The sequence below is a fragment of the Leptopilina boulardi genome, unplaced genomic scaffold (genome assembly GCF_019393585.1).
Source record: "Leptopilina boulardi isolate dan_hultmark-lab unplaced genomic scaffold, ZJU_Lbou_2.1 LbouV2_202, whole genome shotgun sequence".
Taxonomy (NCBI): domain Eukaryota; kingdom Metazoa; phylum Arthropoda; class Insecta; order Hymenoptera; family Figitidae; genus Leptopilina; species Leptopilina boulardi.
In genome coordinates, this window is record NW_026137755.1 from 874,998 (window position 1) to 890,166 (window position 15,169).

Consider the following 15,169-nt stretch of genomic DNA (forward strand, 5'->3'; position numbering starts at 1 on the left):
TTTAATTAATATTTATTTGTTATTATTATTATTATTAAAAATTATCTAAAATTAATAACTAAAAAAAACTGGGGAGAAAAAAGCACAAATGCGTTGATATACAATTCTCTGATATATTATTTCATGGTTATGTGATATATGTTTATCTCTGTTATTTAACTTAACCTGACTTAACCTGAAATTCAAGTCACAAAGAAATTCTTGATTATTTTTTAAAAAATTTCAAAATAAAGTTATAATATAATTTTATTTTTAATATATTCAATGCAGAACTGAAGTATGAAAGAACGATACAAATAAATCTATAAAGACATTGAATGTGTGATTTTTGTATTCGAAATATTGTCAATATGATAAATTGTGTCAGAATTTTTTATGTTAAAATATAATTTGTAATAAATATTTTAAAAAAGTGGTTATTCTTGAAGTTTTGTTAAAAGTGAGTATACATTGAATATATGTATATTATATATATATTATAATTTAAGAAAAACATATAACTGTTAATAAAATTCCTAACCTAGAATTTGGAATTTCTTTCAGTTTTTCAAGGTCATTACAAACAATTTACAAACATTACAACATATTACAACCAATTAAGAAAATATTAATTTAATTATTATTCATTTAAGTTATTTTTTGATATTTATAAAGTTTAAATTTAATTTAAATATTTGTTTTCAGAATATTTGCCTGCTCTGTTTCTGAATATACATATTATAAATATAAATAAAAAAGATTAGGATGAACAAAACTCCGGTTTCAATTTTACAAGAAATGATGATGAAGGAGAAATGTGTACCAAATTATGAATTAATTTTCGATGGTGGAGGTACTCATGACAATACATTTACTTATCAAGTTACTTGTGATGGATTTATGGCAATTGGTACAGGACGATGTAAAAAAGATGCTAAACATGAAGCTGCCAAAGAAATGTTGGAAAAAATTGCTGCTCATCGAGCATATCCACAATTACAAGAATCACCTGCACCATCGCCTGCGAGAAGACCATTGCTTACTGAAACTACAGTTTCGCCTAAACGTCCCTCAAATTTACCCTTTTTAAATGCCATTGGAGCCTTGGCTGTAAGTCATTTTATTTATCTCTTTTTTTTTTCTCATTTAATTATTTCAATTTTCATATATATTATATATTAGATATATATTAGATTCTTAATAAAAAATTTTCAGCAATTGTGCGTTGATAATAATCTTCAACAGCCGGAATATAAGGAAGTTGATGATGTTGGTCCACCGCATGCGAGAGTATTTACAATCTCTTGTATTGTTTCATCATTTCAAGAAGAGGGTATTGCTACAACAAAAAAGCAAGCAAAACACGAGGCCGCAAGGAAAATGTTAGAAAAAATTCAAATAGTTGTTGAAGATTTACGTGATTCAGGTGAAATTGATATAAGATGTGATGATGCAAAATTATTAGAAACAAATGCCAATGAATTAGCACTTGAAAAATATTCCACATTAACGAAACTACCACAAAAGAAAATTAATTTAGGTGTTAAATTAGATGATTATCATAGACATTTGAAAAAATCCTACGACGAAGAAACACGTTGTGAAATATTAAAAGAATTAAAAAGTTTAGATGAATTAATTAAAACGTGCAATTGCGATGTTACGGAAGAATTTGTAAATGAATTGAAAGTGAAATTTATCGAATTTTTGAAACCCCTTTATTTGACATATTGTTCTGTGGAATTGGATACAAATTCAAAAACAGAATATGCCGTTGCTGTGGAAATATCGACAAATCCTGATATTGTTGGTATTGGAATTGCTGATTTTACATATAAAGCAGAAAGAAATGCTATATATCAAATTATTAATAATTTAATATGCTTGTTTTCGTAAATTATTAATTTGATAATGTTTTACATATAAATAGTTTTAAATGTATGATAAAATTGTACAATTATAATTTATTATTATCAACGAATGAAATGAATTTATATATCAAGCTAGAATTTAGAATTTATAATAACTATATAAAAATAAATTATAAAACTATATTTCTATAAATACTATTTCTAATTTATTGTTTTAAATATACCATTGTTTAATTATTATTCTTTTTTACAAGAAAAATAGAAATATTTTTTTATTTTCCCTAAAATTGTACAGATTTATGAAAATATAAATTTGAATTTCGCACAATTGTTGAAATTTTTTTTTTCTACTATTGGTATTACACTTGATCAAGATGAAACGAAAATGATTAGCAATTTATTGTTAATAATTAATGTTTACAAAATTTATTAGCTACGGTGAAAAATAATGTAAATAAATAAAAAACTTTTCTAAAATAGTTAATAGATTTCAAATTTGGTGTTATGTTTATCTTGTTGGTAACACTACGTCAATTTGCATTGTATATAGCCAATTTCAAGTCATGCTATATATATGTATACAGTTTACAACTTATATATAGCTAAGTTAAATTTTATAGTAAACAATTGTAAAACAACAAATTAACTCAGTGGATTTGTTTAAAAAATGGATGAACAGCCAGCTAAAAAGTTATGTAGCGTCAAAGATGATAAATCCAAAAAAATTAAAAGTGCAAGTGAAAAAATAAGTTCTAAAATTCAAGATCTAACCTATGATGTTCTCAGGATTATTTTCAATTTTTTAAATGGAAAAGACTTGTCAGCTGCAGCAATGGTTTGCAGGTATTTATTTTAACTATAAACCAACATTTATATAAATTTTCTCTATATTCAAAAAAAATGTTTTAATTGAAAAAAAGTTTCAAACTAGTCTTGTGTTATGTTTTTGTTAATTAAGTTTTTAATTGTTATTTATGCTAAAATCATCATACCTGACGTAAATTATTTCAATTTCACAGATGCTGGCGTGACGCGGCAATAAGCGAATTTAAAACAAGAGGCCCCGAATATTTATGTAAATCTTTAGAAAAAAATAATGCTCCTTGTGATAATTATTTGGACAAAAGTATTGCTAAGAATTTACGAATAAAACCAATGTTGGGACTTATATTTACCGGCGATGTGGAAAATAGATTATTTGATTCTATGAAAGGTAATTTTTCTTTTCCTTTAAATTTAATTTTTCTTTATTTTCTTCTAATGAAAAAAAATTGTATTATAATAATTGAAAAAAAAATTGAAAGGTCACGTTGCAGATTGTTATTGTTCTCAATTACCAACATCATGTGAAACTGTTATGTTACGTACTTGTGATACAATATCCAGTGATCTCGTCTTAAGCAAAAATGACGCTGTTTGTGTATTTTTTCCAACTATTTCCAAAGTTAAAGTCAATACTTTCTCGCTGGACGATTTAAATAAATTGGAAAAGGACAAAGTTCTCGATTGGATACATAGTTGCTCGGATTTTGGTAGTAATGAAAAATCTAAATGCATAATGGTATTCTCTGACTGTGATGGTTATAAACATGCGATAAAAATGTTGAGAACAATTAAATGCAAGTAAGTGAAGGAATTAAATTATTTTTTTTTTTTAATAAAATATTATTTCTTTGTTGAAATTTAAATTTATAAAAATTATTTTTGCAGATATCCTAAACAAAAATTATCTCTAATTGGCGGTATTGTTAAAGATATTGTTTATTGTAAGCGTACAACTGATATGGAATTTTGTAAAAAATCTTCAACTGTAACAGTAGTGACATTATCGGGTCCAGGAATTCATACATGGTCTGTAATTATGCCAAAAAAATGTTACGATGAGATGGAAATTGAGGAAAAACTCAAAGTTCTCCGTGAGAATATACAATTGAAAAAGTTTACAATGGGTTTTATATTTTCTTGTGTTGCACGTCTTGAAAATAAAAAAATGGAAACACGAGTATTTAAGAAGATTTTTCCCGAGATTCCACTTGCCGGTGGTTTTGGAGATGGTGAATTTGGTGAAAATACGATACAAACTTTATCACCGAAAAAAGGCAAAGCATCACGATCTTATGAATTTTCAACAGTATTCATGATTTTAACATACGGTTAATTGTTGTTGAAATAAATTGTAATTAAAAATTTTCTATTTGCAAAGAAGAAAACTACGAAATTTGTAATAATTTACGAAACATAAATATATATTATAATGTTATTATTATAATTTTTATATACGAATTATCTCAAAATTGGAGACTCGTCTTTCAAATTATTAGCTATAAGTTTCTCGTGACGTACGAATTAAGATAGATTTAAATATTATACAAGAACTGATAATTTTGTATTATAATCTTTTAATATATATATATATATATATATATATAATGTGAGGTAAATATAAATATTGAGGTAAAATGAAAAAATTATATATTTACCTATGACAAATAAAAAAAATAATGAAAAACAAAAATGGATATTTTCAATTATATAAAAACTGATTTAAAAAAGTTAATTATAAACAAAAGGTTTATTTACCTGTCAATAATAAAACTGGTTTTTAAAAATTGTCGTAAGTCAACCCACGTCAATCATTGTTTGATAAAACGATATCACGGTCAGTCTGGACTTGATTAGAAAATAAAACCTGAACCTTGACGATAATGTCTACTGTTTTTGCAGTGTTTTCGCATAAAAGTGATAAGAAACATTGAATCAAAAGTGGAGCACGCCAAGGGGTACGCATATTTGAATATGTTATTTAAATAACAAACTAATTTGGTTAAAAAAAAAGAGGAGGGGGAGGGGGCCATTAACTTCTAGTCAAACATTATAAAAACGTAGATTTTGTCCATGGACAAACATTATTTTTATTCAAAGATTACGAGAGCTTTTTTCTAAAAAAAAAATCTTGTTTTTTTTTAAAAAAAAAAAGATGCTATTAAAATTGTTATTTATTATAATTTGTATTATCATTGATTTAATAAATGCTGAGGTAACAAGTATTCTTCAAGGAAAATATGATGGCTATGGTGAAGATTGGATATTTATGCCTGATGGAAATGATAAACCACAGGTGGCAATTCTTAAAGAATTTCAAAATGAGACTCGCGGTATTTTAGATCCAAATTCTGCTGTTTCGTATATACTTTACACTAGGTATGTTAAATAATTAATTTTACTTTTTAAATTATTATTTTATATAATTAATTATTATTTTCTTTATTGTAGATCAAATCCGGAAAAAGGAACTCCTCTATTTTTGAATAATATGGATGCATTAAAGAATTCAAATTTTTCACCATCGAAAAAAACAAAGTTTATCACTCACGGATGGAAATCGAGCGCATTGAGTGCCAGTCAAGTTGACATGAAAAATGGTAGTTAATAAAAAATATTCTATTCTATGTTGAGAAATTTTTGAATTTTTTTTTTTACAGCATATTTGGAATATGGTGACTATAATGTATTTCTCGTTGATTGGCAACCTTTGGCAGCAAGTACATTTTATCTTGGACCAATGCGAAATACAGAACAAGTTGGACAGAATGCGGGGCAATTTATAGATTTTTTAATTAGTGAAACTGGATTAAGCCCCAGAGATATTCATTTTATTGGTAAGAACTCTTCAATTTAATAGATTTTTATCATAATTTTTTTTTGTATTAAAAAATTTGTTTTTTCTTGAAAATATTTAATATTGGTTTTCAATATTGTGTTAGGTCATTCACTTGGTGCACATGTCGCAGGAAATGCTGGAAGTGCAATAAAATTTGGAAGAATTAGCAGAGTGACAGGACTTGATCCTGCACTTCCTGGATTTCATATATTCGCTACTGAAAAAGAACGATTAGATCCATCGGATGCTAATTTTGTTGATGTTATTCATTCATGTGGAGGAGTTTTGGGTTTTTTACAACCATTGGGTCATATTGACTTTTATCCCAATGCTGGTACAGCTGTACAACCTGGATGTTGTTGTATTCCTGAATTGCTTGGTAAATTTTAACTCCTATAAAATAATTGTAATTAATTAATTAAATGTTTATTTTTTTCCAGAGGCCTGCAGTCATGGAAGATCTTATTCATATTTCACCGAGAGCATTAATGAAAAAAGTGGTCTTGTAGCGACACAATGTGACACATGGGATGCATATGTTAATAAACATTGTGAAAGTAAATCATCGGTTTTAATGGGCGAGCATGTTGATAAATCAGCAACAGGATCTTATTTTTTAAAAACAAGAAGTGAGCCCCCTTTTGCCTACACTGAAGAAATTAACAATCATTTGTAGTCGACAAAAAAAAAGCAAAAGAGAATTTTTTTTTTAATTTTCTATAAATTATTCTGTTTTTTGTCACAGAAAATTTTTTTGAAACAAAAATAATTATTAAACTAAATTTTTAATCATATTAAAATTGTATCGAAAAATAAACTTTGAATTTAAATTCTTTTTAAAATGATCTTTAAAAAGGATCTTAAAAGAGACCTTTAAAAAGATGTAAAAAAAGATGATTTAAAAAAGAAATGTTTTTAAAGATAAATTTTTTTAAAAAAAGAATTTTCAATTACATAAAGAATGAATGAAAAATTGTGAGTCTTGACATTACAAAAGTATAAATTTTTAAAGTCATCAGTCAAAGAGATCAAAGGTTTTCCATTTATAAAAGCCACGAGTTCTCTCTTATAAATAATACATTATTTTCTTCCTCTCCCGAAAAGAAAAGAAAAAAAAAACTGTAAAAGGAAGATTTCTTAAAGAAATTTTCGTGAAAACAAAAGAAATAAAATTTATTGGCAGCATATTTTTCTTTATTCGTTGAAGACTGTCGATTTCGATTGCTCTCAATCAACTTTTATCTGTTAATAATAATGATAATAATAATAATAATAATAAAATTGGTGTTATTGCGCGTGAAATTGTTCTCTAATTCTAAAACATCTAAACTTTGACCTTTTACCATAAAATAAATTCAACTGCGACAATTAATAAATGATAAAATTAAAAGCAAAAAAAAGAATAGAAAATCGTATCGAATATAAAGAAATTTTCTATCGCAAAAAAAAATATTACAAATTGACAAATATAAACTAAAGAGGATTTAAAATCGAGAAAAGGCCTAAGAACGATGTAGGCGTAACAATTTTTTTTTTAACTTGCAAATATTCTTATTTCCGATTGTGTGTGTGTGTACAATTTAGCGTGAAATAATTCCACGTTCGACGATGTGAATGAATGAAAATACAAAAGTACAATTCAAAATTTTCATTTCATGGCTAACAACTCGATATTTTTATGGCACAATAAAACAAAAAGCGTATATATATATATTAAAGTCGAACCCTGTATAAAGCAACGAATCGAATGAATTCTTATTAAAATTATTTACAATCTTTAAGGTAGTTATAACTTTAAAATGATTAATAATTAATATATTATTTCCCCCTCAAAAAAAGTTTCTATCAAAAGGAATCAACAAGAAAAGGTTAATTTTAATACACTTAAAATGTAAAAAATATAATAAAAACTTTAACAATAATAGATATTAAAAATTTATAAGTCAAAAAAAGTAAACAATTCAATAAAAACTTTAACGAAAAACTAATTTAATAAATGAGTAAATATTATATAAAAAAAATTTAATTTTTTTGCAATTCATTATATGACTGAAATTAAAAAAAAATATTTTTTTCAAATTGTGTTATTTTTTAAAATCTCATAATTGTTGCCATTTTAAACTACCTTAAAGGAAAGTAATTCACGAATAATTGAATAATAACAGAATTCACACAGGTTTTTAGTCATGAATGGAAAATATGCTCTTTTTTTTACTCGAAGTTTGCGTTTAAATGCGAGTCCTAACTAAATATTAAGTACCTATGACTACTAGTTTGTATGTACATGCAAAAGTCTTGCTTGAAAGGTATCTCGATTCAAAATATTTCGCTTTTAATAAATACAGTATTCGCATTGATAATTACAATATTTTACAATCGCTTTAGGTACAACAAACGTTCCAAAAAATCAATAAAATTATTGTTAGACACTACCTTATTTAAAAACTTTTTTTTTTTTTTTTAGGTTTTTTTGTTTCTCTTTTTCATGTTAGTAACAAGCGTTCTCTCACATCGTTTGTGGATATGCAAGTACTTGAAGGCAAAAAAAATATATATATATAGTCTTTGCAAAAATGGGGTTGTTTGTTGTTAAAGCTAAATGGCGCTGCAACGCAATTGATTTTTCATTATACAATTACTTGAATTAAATTTTTTTTTCATTTTGTAACATTCGAGAATTATTTGAAAATTACTTTACTATAATAAAACTTTGTCAACTTTTTTTTTTAAACAATATTTTTTAAAAATAATATATTCGAAATTTACGAATTTTACGATTAATTTAATGTTATTTGTCTTTAAATATTCAAAAATTTGTTTCAATTTTTTATTTAAAAGATTTTTTTTAATTCTTCAAAATAAAAAACAGAAACTTTATCTTATTGAGTAAAGTGATAATTATATAATTAAATTTGAAAGATAACTATTTGGTATATTTAATATCTCGCAGTTAATACAATAATTAAAATGAAAAAGGATGATTTATTATTCAGTTTTCGAAAAAAAAACTGATAATTTCCCCATCCGTCATTTTATTAAACTCCATTGAGTTGTCAAAAAATTTCATCAAATATTTTGAAATATTTAATGATATATTCCAACGTATAAAAATTTAGTAGCCTTTATTCAGTCTAAATACTTATCATCTCTAATTTATATAAATTGAAAATATTCAAGGCTACAACTATCTGTATATAATATATTTATATATATATATTTATGTATATATAGTTTATGAAAATTTTAACATTTATAAAATTTTCATCTTTTCTTTTTTTAGACAAATAACATTTTGTTGGAATCAAAAAAATTCGAAAATTTACTTCTATTATTGCAAGAGTATTCATAAAATACACAAGTCATAATTTACAACTAGGATTAAAATTTATTTTAAAAAATTTTTTAAAAAAATGTTTTTCCTTCAATTCAATTTTTATTATATTGCTTCTTTTATTAATTTTCTGCTTAATCGATTAAAAATTTATTAATTATGGAAAATCTTGTTTTTGTTTATAGAATCCTTTCGACTTGTGTGTTTTATGAGATTGTAAATAGCATCGTTTGCAGCTAATTTTTTTTTCTTTTTAATTTGATATATATACGAGTGTAAAGTTTATTTACACTGATTAAAAGAGATCGTTTGTGTTTTAAAACCATTACATCGCGATTTCGTCAAAAAAGAAAAAAACATTCCATTTGAGGAATTTAAATTGGTTTATACAATAATGTAGTGACGTACTTTTTGCGATAGCGATGCGTTGCTGAGAGGACCATCACACTATCTTTGATACTTAGGGCATAAAGGTGATTTAACATAACGTGGTTTGGTTCAGGCAGGAGAGTGGGTTCACACTGAAAATACATTTATCACATCAAAAACCAATTTTAGTATCTCACCTAAATCCAATATTTTATTCAATTTTTTTACCAAGAGCCTATTTTTTTTTTTTTATAAAATTCAAATTTTATATTTTTTAAATCAATAATTTCAATTTAAGGGCATAAATGATAGTATTTACCGAAAGAGGTGTATCTTTATTGAGAATAACTTGTAGTAAATGTGGAGGAAGAATCGGTGGTCCTGGTGATTTTTCCCATGGTTTATGTGGTGGAATCTCTTGACCGTATTCCGTTTGGGCACTACTGGTGACTCCTTCACTATCCTTTGCAAGAGCTTGGAAGACTTCAAAGTCCGATTTTCTAACTGACACTAAATTATTTTTTGAACCCATACCATTGTCCACAAGTTTCTAAAAAATAATTTTTAAATAAAGAAAAATGAAAAAAAAATTTTCTTTAAAAATATTTGAAATTGAGTTAAATTTTATTTACCAAGCCAGGATCGTGCCTCCATTCTCCATCGACATAAAATTTGTATTGATGTTCACCCTCTGGCAAGTCAATTATCGTTACAAAATCTCCATGACTTTTAACCATTGGCAGTGTTTTCCAACCAGTAAAAGTTCCACTGATAAAAACTTGTTTACCACCACCTTCCCATTTGAAAACAGTTGGCAGTACTTTGCTGTCAGCAACTTTAGTGCCTTCGGAGACGGTGTTTGATCGCGGTCGTTGTTTATAATTACTACTATCCTGTAGGTCTTTCTACAGAATAAATTTGCAAAAAAAAAAAACATTTTTATTACACAAAATTTATTATTTTTTAAAGAATAAAAATAATTTAGTTATATTTTCAAACCTTTGTAAAATAGGATTCTTCATCCTCGTGAGAAGTTTGGAAAACGAGATTCTTATTGGGTGCTTTTTCAAAAATAAATGGCTGGCCCTCTTTACTTGGGGACGGAGGAGGTTGATCTCTACTGAGTCGACGATGATAATTGGAATTACCTGCATGATGACTTACAGGTTGATTACTTCCTGCGTTACCCATTATCCAATTTTAGCTCCTAAAGTAGTTATTAATTTATACTTTTTAATGTCCAATTAAAATAATCTTAGTAAAACATTGATTTATCGGAATAAACGTTTTCTCACAGAAATAATGATTATTTCTTATTAAGATTAAAAATTGTTATCAAGTGATAAAATTATCTAAATCGTCATCACACTAAAGATAATTTCAAGCATTTTCTTAATACAATGTTAAAAAAAAAGAAATAGAATATAGTGTTTATTGTAAAATAAATATGAAAATAGAAATGTATGTTTTATGAATCGTAACTTGTTTTGTACTTTTAAGTAAGCAAAATACGCATATCCACTTAAAAACGTGCCTGATATTCTCCGGCGCTTGATTGCACGCTTAGCAGTTGGAATTGCTGACAAGCACATTCATGATACTACTACAACAACAAAAAGGTATCATAACGTCATCCCGAGAGAAATGATCTCAAACCAAAAGAGGAGAGAAAAACTAGACAAAAATTTTATCAATTTTTTTACATCAACATTCCTTGAAAAAAATTTAATTAATAAACAAATAAATATCAAATTGTTAATTAAATTTAAAAATAATTTAACATTTACATAACATTAAACACAATTTTCAATTAATAAATTACACAAAAAAAAATTGTAACCTTAAAAAATATTAAATAAATATAAATTAACCATTTTTCAGCATTAAAATATTCTAGTTTTATTACTCAATCAAGTGATAGTATATAGTTAATGCATCGTAGTTTTTACTACTACTACTACAACTATTACAACTACTACTAAAAAAAGTATTCTAAATATAAATTTACATTTTTCTCAAGTCTGAAATAAACAACATTTAAATTTTCACTTTGCATATTCATTTATTTTGCAGGTGCAAATGTAATTAGAAAATAAATTATGTTTTTTTTATTGATTATATATATGACAGTACTTATTCTTAAATTAAAAAGAAAATTTAACATTTTGAAAAAGAAAATTAATGAGATTATTGTTCAATATTAGGAGATAATTTAGGAATAAACAAAGTTACTTTGCATAACAATAACTTTCAAATTTCAAATGACAAGCAACATCTAGAAATTAAACTATTTCACTTACCTCACAAATTCTCAAAAGAGACTCCACGATTGCATTTACGTTATGAATTTCATAGATCTCACTGTTTCAATAAATGCATCTCAGCGTCAAAATAAACATAAAAATTGTTAAAACTCGTGTGTATAGCTTGAATTATAAATCTTTTATCAGCTGATTATAGGACAATAGCAGAAGCACCATGATTCAAGTGCCTAAGTTCTGTTCACTTCACATTAAATGGTAATTCACAGGAGGAAGATAGTTTTAGGTTTGTTTCACAGGGAACGGAATGCAAAAAGGCGATTGGTCAATGATTTGATGGGAAAAACTGCTGCCAACTTCACGAAGGTCATTCTTTACTGTCTCTCTTACTCTTGTACGTTACCATGACAACCTACAGTCAGTCAGAATTGTAATCGTACCTTTAAAAAATCATTATGAACGCACCTTTAAATCCATTATACTGTCAAATTGAAGGTCACATTATGTAAAAACAAACTACTTAAATCATATGGTTTTTGAACCACATTAAACATTACATAAGTGCTCCTTTCAAATTATAATTATTATTCCCAGTTAAAGCTATTGAATTTCAATATTAATTTAACATGTTTATTGATATTAAAATAGTTGAAAATAATGATAGATAAGCTTACTAAAACTTGACTTCCACAGTCCCATTGTTTTGACGCTCTCCAAAAATGGCGGATGCTATATTTATCACACATTTTGTGCTATTGTTGACATTTAAAATATGTTCAGGTAATAATATTTTGGTATTTTATATAATTATTAATAGTATCAAAAATTATTTTCCACTAAATTTATAATATACCTAGTATTCTTTGAATTAATTTTGTTTGCATGCAATTTCTATCTTTTAGCTTATTTTGGAGTAATTTTTTCCAATTTTTCGCATTATTTTTTTTTCTCATATATATAAATCTTCTTTATACGAGCTACTAATTTAATTTTAATTGAACGTAAACTTTTCTAATAATTAATTACAAAGTATATTAAAAAAAACAAAATTGGAGAAATACTTAGGCAAAAAACAGTCTTTATACGCATTTGTAAAATTGTGACGTTTTATTTTGTTCTATATGTTATATTATAAATTTATATATATATTCAGCAGAAAATTAAAATAATTTTGCATGTAATATCCATACAAATGTTATAATTTTAAGTAGACAATAATTTTTTTAAAATTTTTATCATTAGGAGGAAGACACAGAACGTCTTTACAAGAAGATGATAATTCTCTTGATGATGAAGATGTTAAAGAGCAATCGGATTTACTTGAACATAGTTTAAGTAGACTTGGAACACAAAAACGATTTAAATGTTATTTCTGTGAAAATTCAGAATGTGTCGAACCTCAATTATGTCACGATGCTGTTGTGGTAAAAAAAAAAATTTATAAAAATTATCAGTAATTTTCAAATTCATTTAATTCGCGAAGAAAATTTAATTTAATTCAATTTGTTAACAGTGCTGGAAATCAAGAGTGAGAGAAAAAGATGGAGTTGAACGAGTAACGCGAGGATGTTCAAAATCCGATGACGAGAAAATGTTTACTTGTACAAAAAAATCAAGTCAAGTTCTCGTCGATTGTTGTTATTCGGATTTATGTAATAATGGACCATTTCCAGTTTTAGATGATTTAACAGCTGGTATTTATTTTTATTGATTTTTTTTCTTCTTTAAAAATTTTATTTGTAGTGAATTTTAATATTTTTTCTAGGTACCGAGGGAGAGGATTATTTGCTAAAATTAATTTTAGCAATACTAGGACCCATAATTGGTTTGGGAATTATTACTTGTGGAATATTTTTCTGCCTTCTAGCACGTAAAACACGTGGTAAAAGACCTACGGCTACTAAGAGAAATAAATTACTTATTGACGCAGAAATGGGACCTTCTATTCTTCATTTTACTTCGACATCGCCGGCATCGACGAATTATCAACCTTATGAATTGAGAGCAACTGCGGCGGGTGATAGTACTCTAAAGGTAATTTATTTATTTAAATGTACAATTTTTGTTAGTGATTAAATTATAATTAAAATTATTTGATTCAGGAATATTTGGATGGAAGAAGTTTAACGAGTGGATCAGGATCAGGCCTTCCATTATTGGTACAAAGAACTTTAGCTAAACAAGTGGCACTTGTTGAATGTCTTGGCAGTGGTGGTGGTTTTGGCGGTGAAATATGGCGCGGCATATGGCATGGTGAAAATGTTGCTGTGAAAATTTATTTTTCACGTGACGAAACAGCATGGACACGTGAAACTGAAGTCTATTCACAATTATTACCATCGCGACATGATAATATTCTTGGTTATGTTGGTAGCGATATGACAAGTCGTGCAAGTTGTACACAATTGTGGTTGGTGACACATTATCATGAACTTGGTTCATTGTTTGATAATTTAAGTCATTCACCACATCCATTGACGCATCATCAATCATTTAATATTTGCCTGAGCATTGTCAATGGTTTACTTTATTTACATACGGAAATTCATGGCACAAAGGGAAAGCCAGCTATGGCACATCGTAATCTTAAGTCGAAAAATATTCTCGTCAAAAATAATGGCGCTTGTGTTATTGCTGATTTTACATTGGCAGTGACGCAAGATCGTTTAATGGCTGATACTGTTGATCTTCGTCAGGGTACAAGACGTTATATGAGTCCTGAATTTCTTGAACAAACGTAAGTAAAAAAAAAAAATAATTGCGAGTGCCTTTTTTTATAAATGTGATTTTTAAAGAATTGAATTTTCTTTTTAACAGGGTCAATTTAGAATGTTTGGAAAGCTTTAGACGGGCCGATATTTACAGTCTTGGTCTCATTTTTTGGGAAGTTTGTCGTAGATGTGTTAGCAATGGTGTTGCTTTGGAATATGCTGCACCATTTTACGAATGGCTATCAAATAGCAGTCAGGATCCTTCAATAGAAGAAATGCGAAAACTAGTTTCACTTGATCAACGAAGGCCGCCACTTCCAAACAGATGGCATTCAGATGCTGTAAGTTGAAATTACACGATATTATTTTTTAATAAATGGTTTGAAAAATTGTAATTTTTACTTTTTAAATTTGTATCAAAAATAATTTAATTTTCGATAAACTCTTGCAGACACTTGCTGGAATGGGAAAATTAATGCGAGAGTGCTGGCATGGAAAACCAGCGGCACGACTTCCAATACTCAGAGTAAAAAAGACTCTCGTTAAGCTGGCTGCTAACGATTCACGTGTTCATTTACCTCTCGACTGACCAGTGATCATCCAATTGAATTCCACTTCTTTCACGTATTTATTTTTATTATTATTAAATAATTCTTTCTTCCTTGACATTTATCATTTTTTCATTAAAAAATATTCATTTTTCTTCATTAATTATTATCAATCAATTTCTTGCCAATTAATTTGAAAGTATCATTAACACATTAACATATCACAATCATTAACATAAAAATTTAATTTTTGAGCTAAAAAAAAATGGTTCTGTTAATCACAACTATTAACAGAAAATTGGTTAGAATAATTTTTTTTCCAAAGATATGAATTATTTACAATTTAGATTCCGGTGTATTATATTTTTCCTGTTTGAAGATGGTGTTTCTCATTATTACAAAAAAATTAAAAAGTCTATTTTAAATCAATGTCTGATT

The 15,169-nt window shown here is 26.7% G+C and overlaps 5 protein-coding genes across 8 annotated transcripts; 4 read left to right on the plus strand and 1 right to left on the minus strand.

Moving 5' to 3' along the window:
- The first annotated feature begins 34 nt into the window (after positions 1 to 34).
- Positions 35 to 2,178, plus strand: LOC127278407 (interferon-inducible double-stranded RNA-dependent protein kinase activator A homolog). The gene is made up of 3 exons (XM_051300129.1): positions 35 to 439; positions 685 to 1,089; positions 1,195 to 2,178. Exons 2-3 carry the CDS (start codon positions 745 to 747, stop codon positions 1,873 to 1,875), a joined length of 1,026 nt encoding a protein of 341 aa, XP_051156086.1. The 5' UTR covers positions 35 to 439; positions 685 to 744; the 3' UTR covers positions 1,876 to 2,178.
- Positions 2,179 to 2,404: 226 nt separating this feature from the next.
- On the plus strand, positions 2,405 to 4,279 carry LOC127278404 (F-box only protein 22-like). Of its 2 annotated transcripts, none has more exons than XM_051300124.1 (4): positions 2,405 to 2,693; positions 2,870 to 3,063; positions 3,167 to 3,473; positions 3,561 to 4,279. In XM_051300124.1, exons 1-4 carry the CDS (start codon positions 2,518 to 2,520, stop codon positions 4,006 to 4,008), a joined length of 1,125 nt encoding a protein of 374 aa, XP_051156081.1. In that variant the 5' UTR covers positions 2,405 to 2,517; the 3' UTR covers positions 4,009 to 4,279. The 2 variants fall into 2 exon arrangements, with proteins under 2 accessions (XP_051156081.1, XP_051156080.1); XM_051300123.1 differs by having other exon boundaries at positions 2,406 to 2,693; positions 3,155 to 3,473; positions 3,561 to 4,277.
- Positions 4,280 to 4,471: 192 nt separating this feature from the next.
- Positions 4,472 to 6,698, plus strand: LOC127278406 (inactive pancreatic lipase-related protein 1-like). 2 transcript variants are annotated; one of them, XM_051300128.1, is made up of 6 exons: positions 4,472 to 4,630; positions 4,907 to 5,051; positions 5,124 to 5,272; positions 5,333 to 5,509; positions 5,615 to 5,890; positions 5,952 to 6,698. In XM_051300128.1, the coding sequence occupies exons 2-6, from the start codon at positions 4,942 to 4,944 to the stop codon at positions 6,185 to 6,187; spliced, it is 948 nt and encodes a 315-aa protein (XP_051156085.1). In that variant the 5' UTR covers positions 4,472 to 4,630; positions 4,907 to 4,941; the 3' UTR covers positions 6,188 to 6,698. The 2 variants fall into 2 exon arrangements, with proteins under 2 accessions (XP_051156085.1, XP_051156084.1); XM_051300127.1 differs by lacking the exon at positions 4,472 to 4,630 and having other exon boundaries at positions 4,668 to 5,051.
- On the minus strand, positions 6,684 to 11,715 carry LOC127278408 (5'-AMP-activated protein kinase subunit beta-2). 2 transcript variants are annotated; one of them, XM_051300131.1, is made up of 6 exons: positions 11,512 to 11,715; positions 10,746 to 10,814; positions 10,211 to 10,418; positions 9,844 to 10,116; positions 9,531 to 9,761; positions 6,684 to 9,363 (listed from the first exon to the last, which is right to left on the minus strand). In XM_051300131.1, exons 3-6 carry the CDS (start codon positions 10,400 to 10,402, stop codon positions 9,217 to 9,219), a joined length of 843 nt encoding a protein of 280 aa, XP_051156088.1. In that variant the 5' UTR covers positions 10,403 to 10,418; positions 10,746 to 10,814; positions 11,512 to 11,715; the 3' UTR covers positions 6,684 to 9,216. The 2 variants fall into 2 exon arrangements, with proteins under 2 accessions (XP_051156088.1, XP_051156087.1); XM_051300130.1 differs by lacking the exon at positions 10,746 to 10,814 and having other exon boundaries at positions 11,512 to 11,713.
- A 226-nt stretch (positions 11,716 to 11,941) lies between these two features.
- Positions 11,942 to 14,849, plus strand: LOC127278400 (activin receptor type-1-like). The gene is made up of 7 exons (XM_051300119.1): positions 11,942 to 12,252; positions 12,715 to 12,896; positions 12,986 to 13,166; positions 13,238 to 13,506; positions 13,575 to 14,209; positions 14,290 to 14,524; positions 14,635 to 14,849. Exons 1-7 carry the CDS (start codon positions 12,192 to 12,194, stop codon positions 14,770 to 14,772), a joined length of 1,701 nt encoding a protein of 566 aa, XP_051156076.1. The 5' UTR covers positions 11,942 to 12,191; the 3' UTR covers positions 14,773 to 14,849.
- The last annotated feature ends 320 nt before the right edge of the window (positions 14,850 to 15,169 follow it).